General features: G+C 45.0%; 1 protein-coding gene and 1 long non-coding RNA gene across 6 annotated transcripts in view; one reads left to right on the top strand and one right to left on the bottom strand.

The window, feature by feature from the left end:
- Nucleotides 1-14,292, top strand: part of MYLK (myosin light chain kinase) — a 259,025-nt gene that overhangs the window by 89,147 nt on the left and 155,586 nt on the right. For 4 of the 5 annotated variants that reach the window (XM_073894402.1, XM_073894398.1, XM_073894396.1 and 1 more), the window contains exon 1: nt 2,422-2,589. The exons of the other annotated variant lie outside the window; for it this stretch is intronic. In XM_073894402.1, the coding sequence (XP_073750503.1) occupies nt 2,425-2,589 (165 nt within the window). In that variant the 5' untranslated portion in view covers nt 2,422-2,424. Of the gene's footprint in view, nt 1-2,421; nt 2,590-14,292 lie in introns of those variants that run through there. 5 annotated transcript variants of the gene reach the window in all.
- Nucleotides 13,178-14,292, bottom strand: part of LOC141373108 (uncharacterized) — a 39,825-nt gene continuing 38,710 nt past the window's right edge. The window contains exon 5 of the long non-coding RNA XR_012378783.1: nt 13,178-13,715. This is a non-coding gene — a long non-coding RNA (uncharacterized lncRNA). The remainder of the gene's footprint in view (nt 13,716-14,292) is intronic.

Below are 14,292 nucleotides of genomic sequence, written 5' to 3'. Positions count from 1 at the left end.
CTCATTCTCGCTCTCTCTCTCAAAAAAAAAAAAAAGTACCTTGTTGAATGTAGGATTTCTGGGAGGAGAGATGGACTTTTTTTTTTCCAGAATCTCTTTGCCAAATTGCCTTCTGGAGAGATCGCACCAATTGATATGCCCCTCCCCCTGAGGTGAGTGTGCCACCTTACCACAGTCTTACTGGCATTTTATGTTATCTTTTTTTTTTTAAAAGATTTTATTTATTTATTCATGAGAGACAGAGAGAAAGAGAGTGGCAGAGGGAGAAGCAGGCTTCCAAGGAGCAGGGAGCCCGATGCGGAACTCGATCCCAGGACCCTGGGATCATGACCTGAGCCGAAGGCAGATGCTTAACCATCTGAGCCAGCCAGGCGCCCTTATGTTTCTTTTTAAATGTCAGTGTGGTCAGTTTTTTAAAAAAGATAAGTTCTTACTTTGTACTCTTGGATTCTCATCGAGGCCAGGCAGTGTCCCTTTGTTTAGTGGCCATTTGTTTGTCTTCAGTGAACTGCTCAAGTCATAGCCTCTGCCCATTTGTCTGTGGGGCTGTTTCCTTCTTAGTGGCAAAGTATTCCAGCCCTTTGTTTTTGCTGCAAACCGTTTATCCCATCCATCTTTCTATGTTACGGATGGTGTGTTTTGACATGCAGAAAACCTTAATTTCACATGTATATGCTAGTGGCTCTGTTGCTGTCTACCCCAACCTCAGAGCCCCTTGCCACCAGCCAACTATGACTGCTTACAGGGGGCAAGAAGGCCACTGGTTAGGAATAGGAGCTCTGGCGCCAGACGCCTGGGTCCAAGTGCCAGTTCTGGCCCCTACTAAATGCCATGACCTTGGGCAAATTTCTTAATCTTGCTGTGCCTCCGTTTCTAATCCATAAAATGGGGATGATGATATTAACTGTCTCCTAGTGTTCACATGAGGAGCAAATGAGCTGTTATTTGAAAGTGCTTAGAATAGTTCCTGGGGGATGGTAAGTGCTACAGAAGTTTTGCTTATATTGTTATCTACTGCTTGTGAACCTGTGAGTCTTATCATTTGGAAAAGATTTTGTTTACATAGCTAATACCCTATCAGCAAAAGAGAAAGCTGGGTTTGTCAGGCAGGGGATGTGCCCTGTTATAAACGAACCCAGGTCTTTGTTACTTTAACGTGAGCTTCAAAAGGCATATCCCTACTTTATTTTTATTAGATGTTATAAATTTAAATAAACTAATTACATGCCCCTGACACCACTGTTCCATGGCAAGTAAGACGTGGTCCCAATCTTAAGCTGGTCCAGCCTGGTGAGGCTCCCACCTGGACTTGGAACTTGGAGCAGGGAGACTAGGGATGCACTCCAGCTGGTGTGTGGGTGTCCACTGACTGCCTGAGGTCTGACCACCAGGCTTCTCTCAACTGCTGCCTGTTTTCCCAGCCTTGTCCTCCAGTCTTTCCCGTGGATTTGAGGAGATCCTCCTTCCCCATCTTTCCAACAAATCCCTTCTCTGTTTATGAGAGCCAGAGTCTATTCTGCTGCTCACCACCAAGAACTCAGATATGTCCCTGTTACTAATTCCACTCCTGGAATCAATCCTAAGGAAGTCCCTATGTCCCAGCTAATCTGCCAGCCCCCATCAACATCCTGTCTAGTCCCAACTGGGCCCTGTGCCAGGAGCAAAGAGCTTGAGGTATTCTTGCCAGTGATGCCATCATTTTGCTTTGTCTCTTTGGGCTAGTGACTTACCCTCTCTAGGCTCCCATTGCAAATGGAGGAAATAGCCTGAATAATCTTAGAATGCTCCCTTCTCTGACATTCTGTGACCTGCAAGGCTTTCCACCATCTAGTCCCTAGAAATGGGATGTCCTCCCTAGACGCGCTTCCTTTCCTCCATTCACTCGCCCACCCTCACCTCTCCTCACCTCAGCCAGGATCCTTGCTGCTTTAACCCCAAATTCTTTCCTTTCTGAGAAGATGAATCCTGTTTTTCTTTAGCCCGTGAGCTCTTATGGTTCACGCAAAAGCAGTTTTACTTTCTACCATGAGTGCCTCACTTACTTGTTGATCCTGAAGAGCCAATGACTATTAAATACTGGTTTTAGATGTCAGCTGTAAAAATGCTGAGATCAGCGGGTCCCTCTGTTCTTACCCCAGCTGCGCCTTTCCTAGAAGTTCTCCGTAGGGTTTGGGGGAGGCGGGCCTGTGGCCCTGGTGTCTGGTGCGGGATGGGCCTCGCCCCGGCAGCCTTGCCTGTGGAGGACACAGAGCCCCTCATTCCCAGAGAGGAGCTCCAGGCCGACCCTGACCTAACGGGGCACCCACTCCTGACAGAACCCACGGCACAGGGGCCCCACCTGCACACGGGGAATGCTGGCCATGCACAGGGATGAGGGGCTGCACTTCTCTCATCTGACCTGGTCTTCCTTCCTGTTTGCAGACCATGGGGGATGTGAAGCTGGCTGCCTCAACCCAGGTTTCTAAAACCTCCGTCAGTGTGGATCACCCGAGAGTCGGTTCCGTGTCCCTGACCGAGGCCCCTGCTTTCATTGTGCCCCCTCGGAACCTCTGCATCAGAGAAGGAGCCACTGCCAAGTTTGAAGGGAGGGTAAGACGCGTGGCTGGAGGGGAGGCCGGAGAGGAGATGGGGCAGGGTTGTCACTGCTTTGGCAGCCCTTTCCCCAGCAGGCTGGATCGCGTGGAAGCCTAGTTTTCTTTGGACCCACACATGAAGTGAATATCTATCAGTTTACCCGACTTGTTTGGTTTATAGTTGACTTTGGTCTGTGCTGGAGAACTCGGGGGTGGGAAGGGGCACCGAGACATTTTGCTGTTAACATAGGACATGTTCTGGGTACGTGCTACCTAATTGTAGAAGATGACATGGGCTGGTGGCAGGAACCATATAGCTTGGGTCGAAATATGTGCCCACAAATCTGGACAGTTGAGAAGAAACTGTAATTTTTCTTTCACCTCCTCCCTCAAAGGAGTGTTTCATTAACCAGCCCTCTCGTGTATCCACTTGGCGCATCCAGAGCAGTGCAGTGGAAGATGGGACCCCTTATCAGTTACCAGTTACCTTTTGCTAATGAATACTGGTCTCTTGCTCTTACTGGGCCTCCATTTCTTCTTCTGCAAATTGGGCATGGTAACCCCTTGTCCACCTGTGCTAGAAAGGAGAAGAAGAAGTTGAGGACACTGAAGAACAGTCGTAAGAATACCCAGGTTATGCCCAAGTGGAGAGACTTGTAACGAGCTGCTGGCTCAGGCCATCAGGAAGTCCCATCATCAGCTTGACATGAAGATGCACGTGGACGTCAGGGACATTTGCGAGTATTATTTATCCTGGGTTAATCATGGGGGATCTATCCCAGGAAACACTGTAGAGGCTAGGAGGCTTTGATCTGAGCAGAAGACAGCTGAGGTGATGAGAGATTCATAGGTGGCGTTATGAATCTACAATTTAAGAGCAGGCCCCTGCACACTTGTAGAAGGAAGGGGTCAAGCGCATCCCTCATCCCAGATGACACCAGGCCTTGCCTTTGTTTCAGCACCAGGTTTGGCCTCGTGCAGGATGGCCCTCGCCATGTGGAGAGTGCGCAGGCTGCACTGTGATGCGTGCTCCACGGGGTCCTGTAGTTAAGGCGGGGTTGGCCAGTGGATCTGACCTAACAGTCCTTGTCATAAGGAAGAAGATCGTGGGGAATGTTGGCGACGCTGCAGAGGGGTCTGTTTTCTTCTTTCTGGGCCCTGCCAGAATGAGGGCTCTTTTCTGTTGCCCTAACTATGGTCCCCACATCCCCACAGCTGGCAGGAAAGAAGCAGTGGAAGAATCCCTGGGGATTTATGCCGTGGAAAGGAGTGGCCTACTGTTACATGCTGCAGTGTGGATGCACACTGAGAAGGCTCTGCTAAGGGAGAGAAGCCAGGCACAAAAGGCCACACTCTGAATGCCTCCATGGGTATGAGATGTCCAGAGTAGGCACAGCTATCGTGGATTGGTGATTGCAGGGGCCGGGGAGAAAGGGTAGGGACTGACTGCTAATGGGTAGAGGGTTCCTCCTGGGGACGATGGAGATGTTCTGGAATGAGATGGCGATGGTGGCTGGACCACTCTGTGAAGGTGTTATAAAACACTGACTTTATACTTAAAAGATAAAATATAAAAAATGAACTTGAAAAAAATGGCCTAGCAAAACTGATCTCATCTCCAGTACCTTCCCTCTTGCCCTACTGCCTTGGAGAGATGAACTCCTTCTCAAATTCTGGCAGACATGGAGAGGAAGAGAGGACGTAGCTTCCTCTGTAGCATGGTGGTGCTTCTGCTTCCTTTGCTGCCTTTGGAGGTCACCAAGGGACCATGCCCTTGAGTTATTTGCTTTGGAACTTCGTAGAATGAGCCCTGGCCCAGGCATCAGCACACTGAGCTCTTTGTAGCTCGGCCATCCTCTTGTTGGCTTCACACCTTCTATGGACCTGGGTTTCCTTATCTGAGAAGAAACAACTCATGGTTTCTGTATTTCTGTCCTCCAGGAATGTGAAAAGAAAATGAATTGAGGAAGAAAACAGTAAAACCACTTCCTAAAGTTAAAAAGTATAGTAATATGGTAGTTTTTTAATGAGGTAAAATTCACACAACATAAATTGAACCATCATAAAGTAAACAATTCAGTGGATTGAAAGCATTCACAACGTGGACTGCAGCGCTCTTAAAGTACAGCATTCTCTGAGGATTTTATTTTGCTTATATTGATGATAGTTAACTTTCTATACTGCATGTGGTTTATATGTCAAAAGGAATGCATTCCTTAGAAGTCAGCCTGCAGAGCTACTTTACCCCTTCCAACCTGCCTGGAATTAATGCAGAACAACACCCTGGCAGCATGCTGGTGGAAGATAGTTCCAGAGAGATCTTAGGTGGGAGGGTCGGGCTCCATCCGAGAGCTTGCAAACGGAAATGCAGAGGCTGTCTTCAAAAGTGCTCTTAAACTAGCATGCTGCAAGTGTGTATGATACCAGACCAAAGGGCACAGAGGGCTGTTTTGCATTAGGGAAGAGCCACTTCAGAAGATTCCAGAATGAGGATGCTGGTTGTTTTTGCTACCAGAGGCGCAGTCGAACAGGGAGTGTTCCTGACCTGATGCCCTCACAGAAGGGAGAAGTAAGGTGGTGTTAACCTGGAGGGATGTGGGCTTTGAGCAGGAGGTGCTAGTTATAAAAGACTGAGCTCTAAACAGGGTTACCCACTGAGTGTAGCCAGTGGTTCTCTGCCTCCAGTGCATGTTACCCTTCACTGCTGCAGCCAGTTGACCCTGCAGACCTCTCCCTCCAGGTGCTGGGGTCCATCCTGTTCCAGATGCTTATTCTGCACCAAACCAGTCCTTGTGTCTGTCACAGTGACCTCGGGATCTCAGCTCTTCATTAACTGGGCTCTTGCAGAATCTCTTTTGAATGAGTGACTTTTTAAAATTAAGCCTTCAAGCTACTGCTTAAGCCCAGGCTGGTGGCCATTGCAGCAGGCATGAACCCTTCTCTTCTTTGTGGCAGCCCCCAGGAGCTCCATCTACTCCCCTCTGTAAAGTTGCCATCACCAGCTCAAGTCCTAACGCCTGGTGTGGAGGGTCCTGGGATGTGCCAGCTTCTTCTGAATAGGGCACAAGGACCCTCCCATCACTGCAGAGAAAAACAGTGGCTACCAGGATGTGAGAAAGTTATAAAGGTTTGCTTCCTGCTGCCTTCTGAAGCTGGTAATTAGAAGTTGGTTCAAATTTGTACTTTTTGTTTTTACTCCTTCAAGAGATAAAATTGTTGCTGCCCTGCCCTCATTTCCTTATTATACCTCTATTTATAGGCTAAGGATTTAATGAGCCCTTTCCTCCAATAAAGCCTCTCTTTCTATCAAGAAAGATGACATTGGGTGACATTAAGGTGGGACCACAGATAACCCTTGTGGCTCATGTCTTATTCTGAGAAGCTCCAAACTACAAGTTGTTCAGCTCTGTACGTCTCAGTACCTCACATCCATTAGGGCTTTTCCACCTTATGGCAGACCCTTTGGACAGCCAACACATAACCCATTACCAATTCCCTTTGCCCTTGACCTTTTCTACTCTAGAAGCCATTGTGGAGTCTTTCTTTCCAGCTAGAGGTGGCTCGGTGACACATTTTGGCTGAAGCTGGCTATGGAATTTCTGGGACAGCTCCTGCTTTTCTGATTAAAAAAAAAAAAAATCACTGGTGCTCTCATGTTCCACCCCTCCTCTGCTTCCTGCCTTCAATGCAGGTAATGATGTCTGGTGCTCAATAGCCATATTAAAACCATGAGGCAACAAACCAAAACATTGAGGATTGACCAGCAACTAAGAGACAAAAAATCCTAGGGCATAAACACTTTTTTAGATAGGATCTTTGGTTGTGGTTATTCACACAGGAAATTTTACAAAAATGCATTCCTAACTGATAAACTCCCAATGAGATGCTTGTGGAGTTATTATCTCTTTAACTGATGAGAATAAATAGGGATGAAGACATAGCACAGAGAAGAATGAAAAACTTTCAGATCAGACAGAGAAAGATAAATACTATATGATCTCTCTTATATATGTGTAATCTAAGAAAAAGAAAAAGAAAAAGAGACAACCAGAGTCATAGATACAGAGAATCAGATTGGTGATTGCCAGAGGTGGGGGTGGGGTGTGGGCAAAATGGATAAAAGCAGAAAGGTACAAACTTCTAGTTATAAAATAAATAAGTCACAGAGATGTCACGTACATCATGGGGACTATAGTTAACACTACTGTGTTGTATATTTAAAAGTTGCTAAGAGAGTTGATCTTAAAAGTTCTATCACAAGAAAAAAAATTATAACTGTGTTGTGATGGATGTTAGATTTAATGTGGTGATCATCTCACAATATATACATATATAGAATCATTTTGTTATATACCTGAACCTAACATAATGTCATAGGTCAGTTATATTGCAATAAAAAAAGAAAAAGAAAAAGAAAAAAACCCTCTTTCAGACTCTTACCAAATCGACCAATAGTGATGGGAGTACCTTACTCTGAGTTGAAGGTGGCCCGGCAATTAAAGCATTCTAGAATTCATTCCTCCCTGGCTCTGGCCATCTGGCCTGAACTGACAGGGTCTAGGATCTATGAGAGGAAGTCAACCATATGGGGTTAGGAGGTGAGTTAATATCATGTAACTGTTAATGACATTTTCTATAATGTCATTATAGAAAACCCACTATGCAATCAGCGTCTGTTGATTAAGCCAAAGCTGCCTGCCTTTTAAAAAATTTTCTTGGCTCTGTCAACTGGAGATTATAGGTTTAAGAACTCATAAAACTTTGGATCTGCATCTCATCAGTACTACCTCTAGACCCAGGCAACCTGAGCCCACATTCTAGAAACCCCTGTTCCTTCATCTGGCTATACCCTCACCTCACAGCAGGGGATCTGTCTGCCTAAGGGTTGCCGGCTAGAGCCACACCATCCCCCATGTTCTGAGCACCTGGGATCCCAGAGTTGTCTGCCAAATGACCCTGAACCCACTCCAACGCCTGTGTGGGCCTCTTCCCATGAGAAAGCCTGCTAGGCATGAACAGGGTGGTCAGGGGGCAGCTGTTTGCTTGGGGGAACAAGACAGTGGATGTAACTCAGATGTGGGGCTCTGTTGTCTGCCCACAGGCATAGGGGGATCCCAACAGTGCAGGATGCCTTGAGGGTGAGAAGAGTAGTACGCCGGACTGTGCCACCGTGGGTCGGCATCGCTGGGCCTAGGTGCTGGGGCCTCTTTGCGTAGATACCCGGGGCCACACCAGTGCCAGGGGCTGACAGAAACTCCTCCGCTATTCTTTTACCCATAAAGGTGGCTAACACGCCGATAGGCCACTTCCCCTGACACAGAGTCAATTGTGAAAGGAGCAAGATGGTGGGGAAATACATTGAAATGACTGGAGATTTCTTCCCCTCTGCCCTGGAATTGATTCTTATCAGAAAAAGCAAACATGGTGATAGGCCCTGGCTGTGCTGTGAATCAAATGAGCCAGTGCTTTAGTGACTCTTGAGAAGTCCAGCCCAAATGAGGCTTCCCTCCAGACCAAGGGGCTCGGTGATCACTGAAGTGGGCTTTACAGGGAAGGGCCAGCCCCAGCTCCTCAAGGCGTGTTTCTGTTGAAGTTGTGGAGGGTGGAGGAAGGGAACAGAGAAGACCTGACCCGTGAGAGCATGAGTAATTCCTCAATTTCCACTTCAGCCAACAGTAGTATCCCTCCCGCACCAACTTCTTCCCAGTTCACTTATAACTTGGAAGTACTCCGCCAACTTGAGAAATTTGAAGGAAGTGTCTGCTTCCTTCTGTGCTTTCTGTCCTCAGGAGTCTTGATGTAGTTCTGGAGAAAAATGCGTGTATGTAAAACAGTAGGATATGACAGTGTATAATTAGAGGCTTGAAATAGTTCAACAAATTGCTTGTACTATAGGAATTTAGAGGAGATTAAGACGGGGTTTGTGGTGGCTTGGAAACCTGTTTCCTACTTCCTGACTTCTGTCCTTGCAGTTTGTCCTTCCTGCGGTGCAGGTCTGACTGGGCCTCCCCCTTCTTAACGTCCCCGAGCCTTGCACGGTGTTCTTCAGCACTGCCTGCGAGGCCTTTGCCATCAGCTCCTAGGTGTCCAGCCCTGTCCCACTCTCCTGCCTTCCTCCTCCTGACATAGCCAGCCCTAGGCCCCGCTCACCCAGCCTGCAGTCCACAAAATGGGCACTTTGTTCTGGTTTCACTTTTGAGAAGAAAGGGTAAATAAGAAAAGTATTTTATCTTCCCCGTCAACCTCGGGTTGGGAATGGGGGCGGAGTGGGATAGGAAGTAGTGTTTGTTGGCGCCCTATGGGGTCAGGCATGTAATTGTAGTCATTTCATCTTTGTGGTAAGGTAGCCTTCTCCCCATTGTTTTCATAGAGGAAGAACTGAGGGCTCAGAATGATTACAGAACTTGTTAATGTTACGTCAGTAAATGAGGGAGGCAGTACTTTTGGGTCCAAATCTTGTATTTCTCACACTGTATGATGCCATCCCTGTCACAGGTCTCATCTGGTTTCTGGAACTCAGTGACTATTTCTTATTCATCATTGTGCCCCAGGAGTAGCATGATGCCGGCCACCTGATGGGTGCTCAGTACACGTTGGGTGCTCCCAAGAACCAAGTTGGTAGGGTCTAAGACTCCAGACCTCCTGCCAGTCAAGTTCATAGGGACTTGATCTTAGGCTTCTTATTGGCTCTTATCTCCCCTTATCCCATCCAGTCTCTGTGCAGCCCTTCCAGAGCCCTCACGGCGTACCTACACCCCTGCATCCCTGCTCCCTTTCCTTCCTTAGGCTATGCCTTTATCAAGAACGCCCTTTCTCCCCCTTGCCATCTCATCCAGCATAGGGTCCAAATTCAATTCTGCCTCCTTCAGGATACTCATCCTTAAGGATGCTTTCTTTTTAAAGCATTTTATTAGAGTACAGAGGAGCTGTGGTCGTAGGATGTGGAATATTCCCAATAATCACATAAGATCACTTGTGAGTAATAACCACAGGAAAGAGTCGTCTTCTTTGGCCTCTTAAAAATGTATTATTTGTTAATTATCTAAAATAATTTTGTTATAGAGAAAAAATGATTTAAATGTTAAACTATTTGTAAAACAAAAATTCAAACAATGTAAACAAGTTCCTTTCCTTGACCTGTACTTCTGCTCTCCAGAGGTAACCATTGTCAACAATTGGGGGATTCTTCCAGGAATGTTCTATGCAAATAGAAACATATATCTGCATTTGCATACACACACACACACACACACACACATACACATATATATACATATACACAAATGGGCCCATGTACGTATGCTGATCTGCAACTTGGTCTTTTTGCTTCACATCTTTTGGCATTTATTTTTCACATTGGCACATAGATCTTCCTCACAGATCTAAACATGCACTTTCTAACCCTCCATTGCTCCCTTCTCTGGATTCCTATAATACTTACATGTATGACTCAGTTTTACTTTGATCAGTTTACAGTTTTATCCGTTGTTGTTGATTGTCTTTTGCCTCCTCAGTGAGAATGAGTTGCCCAAGTTCTAGAGCTGTATTATCCAGTATGATGGCCAGGAGCTACATGTGGCTATTTCAATTTAGGTTAATATTAATTAAAATGAAATAAAATGTAAGATTCAGTTCATCAGCCACACCAGTCCCATTTTAAGTGCTCCATATCCACATGGAGCTAATAGCTACCAGGTAGGGCCACACAGATTATTGAACATTGCTGTCATTGCAGAAAGTGCTGTTGGATAGGGCTGGTCGAGACCATTCTTCCATTTAACTCAGTTCCCATAAACCAGAGACCCACAGCCAGAAGATATATTAAAAGTAGCTGTTCCATTTACAATAGAAATAAGACATTAAATTCTTTTTTAAATATAAAAATAATTTCAATTAAAATGAAGTTTTACAAATTTATTTAAATCCATCTTACAAATAAACACTATGTAATTTTTCAGAGATATTTTTGTTGCTTTATCTACAAAGACATATATATTCAATGTCCCTTTTCTTTTTTTCCAGCCGACTGATTTTTCTTTTGCTTTTTTGAACTTAAATTCAATTAGTTAACATATAGTGTATTGTTAGTTTCAGAGGTAGAGGTCACTGATTCATCAGTTTTATATAACACCCAGTGCTCATTATATCATGTGCCCTCCTTAATGTCCATCACCCAGTTACCCCTCCACCTCCCCTCCAGCAACCCTCAGTTTGTTTCCTATGATTAAGAGTCTCTATGGTTTGTCTCCCTCTCTGATTTCATCTTGTTTTATTTTTCCCTCCCTTCCCCTATGATCCTCTGTTATGTTTCTTAAATTCCACATACAAGTGAAATCATATGGTATTTGTCTTTCTCTGACTGACTTATTTTGTTTAGCGTAATACACTCTAGTTTCATACATGTCATTGCAAATGGCAAGATTTCATTTTTTTGATGGCTGAGTAATAATTCCATTGTGTGTGTGTGTGTGTGTGTGTGTGTATCTATGTATATCACATCTTCTTTATCCATTCATCAAGACATTAAATTCTTGAGCATTTGCTTAGGGCATAAGATTCATTCAAAGAAAAATGTAATCTCTTGATGAAAGAATCTTTGTCTTCCGTTTTCATTGAAGAATGGTAATCGTGGTATCTAGGCCAACTTGAATGTATTCCCAAAGTTTCCCTAGCTGTCTGTTCCAGGTGGCTTAGAAATTCGCATGGCAAGGAGGCTGGTGGTGGGCTACACCCCGGTGGGTGTTACAGAGTTCCTGTAGTACTCACCAGAAAAGCAGCAGAACAGGAAATGATGTGACAGGTATTGCTGAAGTTACTCAGTTGTTAGCAGGTGGTCACTTCTGGCTCAGTGTCAGACTCAACAGACTTTCTGACTTCTCCTCCCTCCAAATATGCCACTGATATGCATATATAGGGTTACAAAGAGAATTAATTCAGAGCTTTACTGAGAACAGGGGAGGGGATGCGAATGGGTGAGTGATTTTCTCAGGATTGCGTGGAAGGCTGTGTCAGCCGTGCCTGCTGTCACAGCCAAGGGGTGAGGCTTCGGCAGAAGTGAGAGGCTCATACGTGAGGTGAAAGCATGGGGAGTTGAGGAGTGGGCTGCAGGACAGAGGTCACGGTGGTTAAAGGATGTTTACTTACTATCCTTATGGAGAAAACTAAAGCTCCTGGTGTGGATATTTGTATTTCAGAAGAATGTCTTTTTACTTTGCCAGCAGTTGAAATGGCTGGCTGTGCTGTCTGTCCAGTTGTTCCATGCCCAGACATTCTAAGTGAAGCCTGCCAGTAGGTATGTCCTGCTCGGGTGCGCCGAGCTTGCAGTCGAGTGCCTCATTTGGGGAGACAGGACTACACCCAAGGGATGGAAAACCCACACCAGCTACCTACATTTGGAAATGAGTTCTTCAATTATACATTGTGAACAGTTAATTCCTGGCCACCAGACATTTGAAGAAAATATCTATATAATATAATATTGTTATCAAGAAAATTGTCCTGTTTTTAAAATCAACCCATAGACAAAGCTCAAAAGTGTTAGTTATAGTCACAAAACAGAAAGCAAACTCTGTAAGCTCTGGGAAGCCCAAAGTAAAGGGATGGTGAATGGTAAGGTAGAGGCAGGGAAAGAGAGGAAGAGAAAACTCTAAGGACACTGATATCCTCAGCTTACAGAGTGCAAGGTGAGGAGATACCATCTAAAACAGATGGATCAAATAACAAGTTTGAGTACGTGACTTAAAACCATAATGACAGAGGTCACACATGGTCAGCTAATCGGCCATTTTCGGCACATGGACCTTTTGTGTTTGGCCAGTGGTGTTCTCAGAAAATTCGAGCAAAGATTTGCAAATGGAAAGCCTACACACACACAATTCATTTCTGAATGGCTTTGCACACAAAGTAAGACTTGGCAGTGCTTCCACACGGCAGCACTTGGGCAGTGAGAGCCACCGTCTACATCTAAGGGTGCCTTTGCCAGCTTGCTATGGTCCTCCCCATTCCTAGTCCTATCCCAACACACGGCCAAGAGTCTGTTGCCAGTTGTGACCTTGCCTTTTCCCTAGCTATGTTCATATTAATAGTGGGAGAGCAAAAGCTGAGCGGGGAGGGCCTGGTGATGCTTCTTGTCCCCACCCATTTCCTGGACTTGTGTGTCCTGCCCAGACTCCATAGGCATTTGAATTTGTGATCTGGCCATCAAGATCCAGTGGAAGATTTAACATAGGACTGGCGAGGGTGAGGCGGTGTAAGTCAGCAAAATTCCTCATCCTTCATAGTGGGAACTGCTAAGTGCTATCTAAATTCCTAAATCAAGAAATAGACACAGTGTTCTATCTAGAATTACAGATAAGAATGATAAGAATAGAAAGATGACTTCAGCGGTTCTATCTGGAGAGTGATACTGTTGCAGGGAGGGGAAAGAGCAAGGGGAAAGAAACTTTTTGCCCTCAACTTTCACCTTTTATTTTATACACATTCATATTGCTTGAATTTTTAAACAATAGATGGAAATTCTGCAATTTGTAAAAAGCGTAATAAAATTGGCTTGGTTATCTTTTTTTTTTTTAACATTTTATTTATTTATCTGTCAGAGAGGGAGAGAGAGGGAGCACAAGTAGGGGAGGGCATAAGGGGGAGAGGGCGGGAGAAGCAGGCTCCCCGCTGAGTAGGGAGCCCAATGCAGGACTCAATCCCAGGACCCCAGGATCGTGACTTAAGCCGAAGGCAGACGTTTAACCAACTGAACCACCCAGGAGTCCCTGGCTTTGTATATCTCTCTGAGTTCGTGTTCAGATTCCATTTAACAAGTGGTCAAAGATGAATACCCAGTTCACATCAAAAGAAACATAGGTGAAGTCTGGGTGTGGAAAAAGATATAGCTCTGCATCAAAATACATTACATGGCAGTGTGAACAATTAAACAAATGAAAGTTAAAATATATGTGTATCTGAAAACCAGCAATGTAAAAGACACCAAGAGCTCGCTGTTGGCCTACGAGGAAACAAATGAAGGTTTCCTTTGCTGGGAGCACCGTTGGGCTCAGCCTTTCTGGGGCTCAGACTGGCAGAATGTAACAGGGATGATGAAACCATTGATAGGTTTTGCCAAGAATTCTGCTTTTGACACCGTATTCTAACCTGTAATGGAGAAGGAAAAATTAGTTGGTACAAAGATGTTCCGAGCACTATTTAAACAAAAAAAAGAACAAGTTTGTGCTCAAAAGGAGATGATTAAATAAACATGTCAATATGGCAGATATTGATAATCATATACTGGTCATTTTGGGGAGCTACATCCATCAATGGGAATGTGTGTGAATGATGCAAAGTGGAAAGAGAAATAGAGCAAAGACGCCATGCACAGTCTGATCCCACCACATAAGAGCATCTATATGATCACCACCTAAAACTGGAAGAGTATTTGGAACCATGTAAATAGACATTTTTTTGTTGTAAGATCTTTTATTTTAAAATAAAAATACAGTGTATTTTTATTTTAAAACTATTGATTTACTTATTTTTAAAGATTTATTTATTTGAGAGAGAGGGGGAGAGAGCATGCAGGTGAGCAAGCATGGGCAGGAGGGGCAGAGGGAGAAGGAGACACAATCTCAAACAGGCTCTGCGCAGAGCACGGCACCCTCATGACCCTGAGATCACAACCTGAGCTGAAGCCAGGAGTTGGATGCTCAATGGACTGTGCCACCCAGGCGCC

Source organism: Callorhinus ursinus, unplaced genomic scaffold (assembly GCF_003265705.2).
Source record: "Callorhinus ursinus isolate GAN/ISIS: 27379988/994484 unplaced genomic scaffold, GSC_fseal_2.0 scaffold1, whole genome shotgun sequence".
NCBI lineage: Eukaryota > Metazoa > Chordata > Mammalia > Carnivora > Otariidae > Callorhinus > Callorhinus ursinus.
The sequence above is the reverse complement of the archived record's forward strand: the minus strand, read 5'-3'. Positions and strand labels throughout refer to the sequence as shown.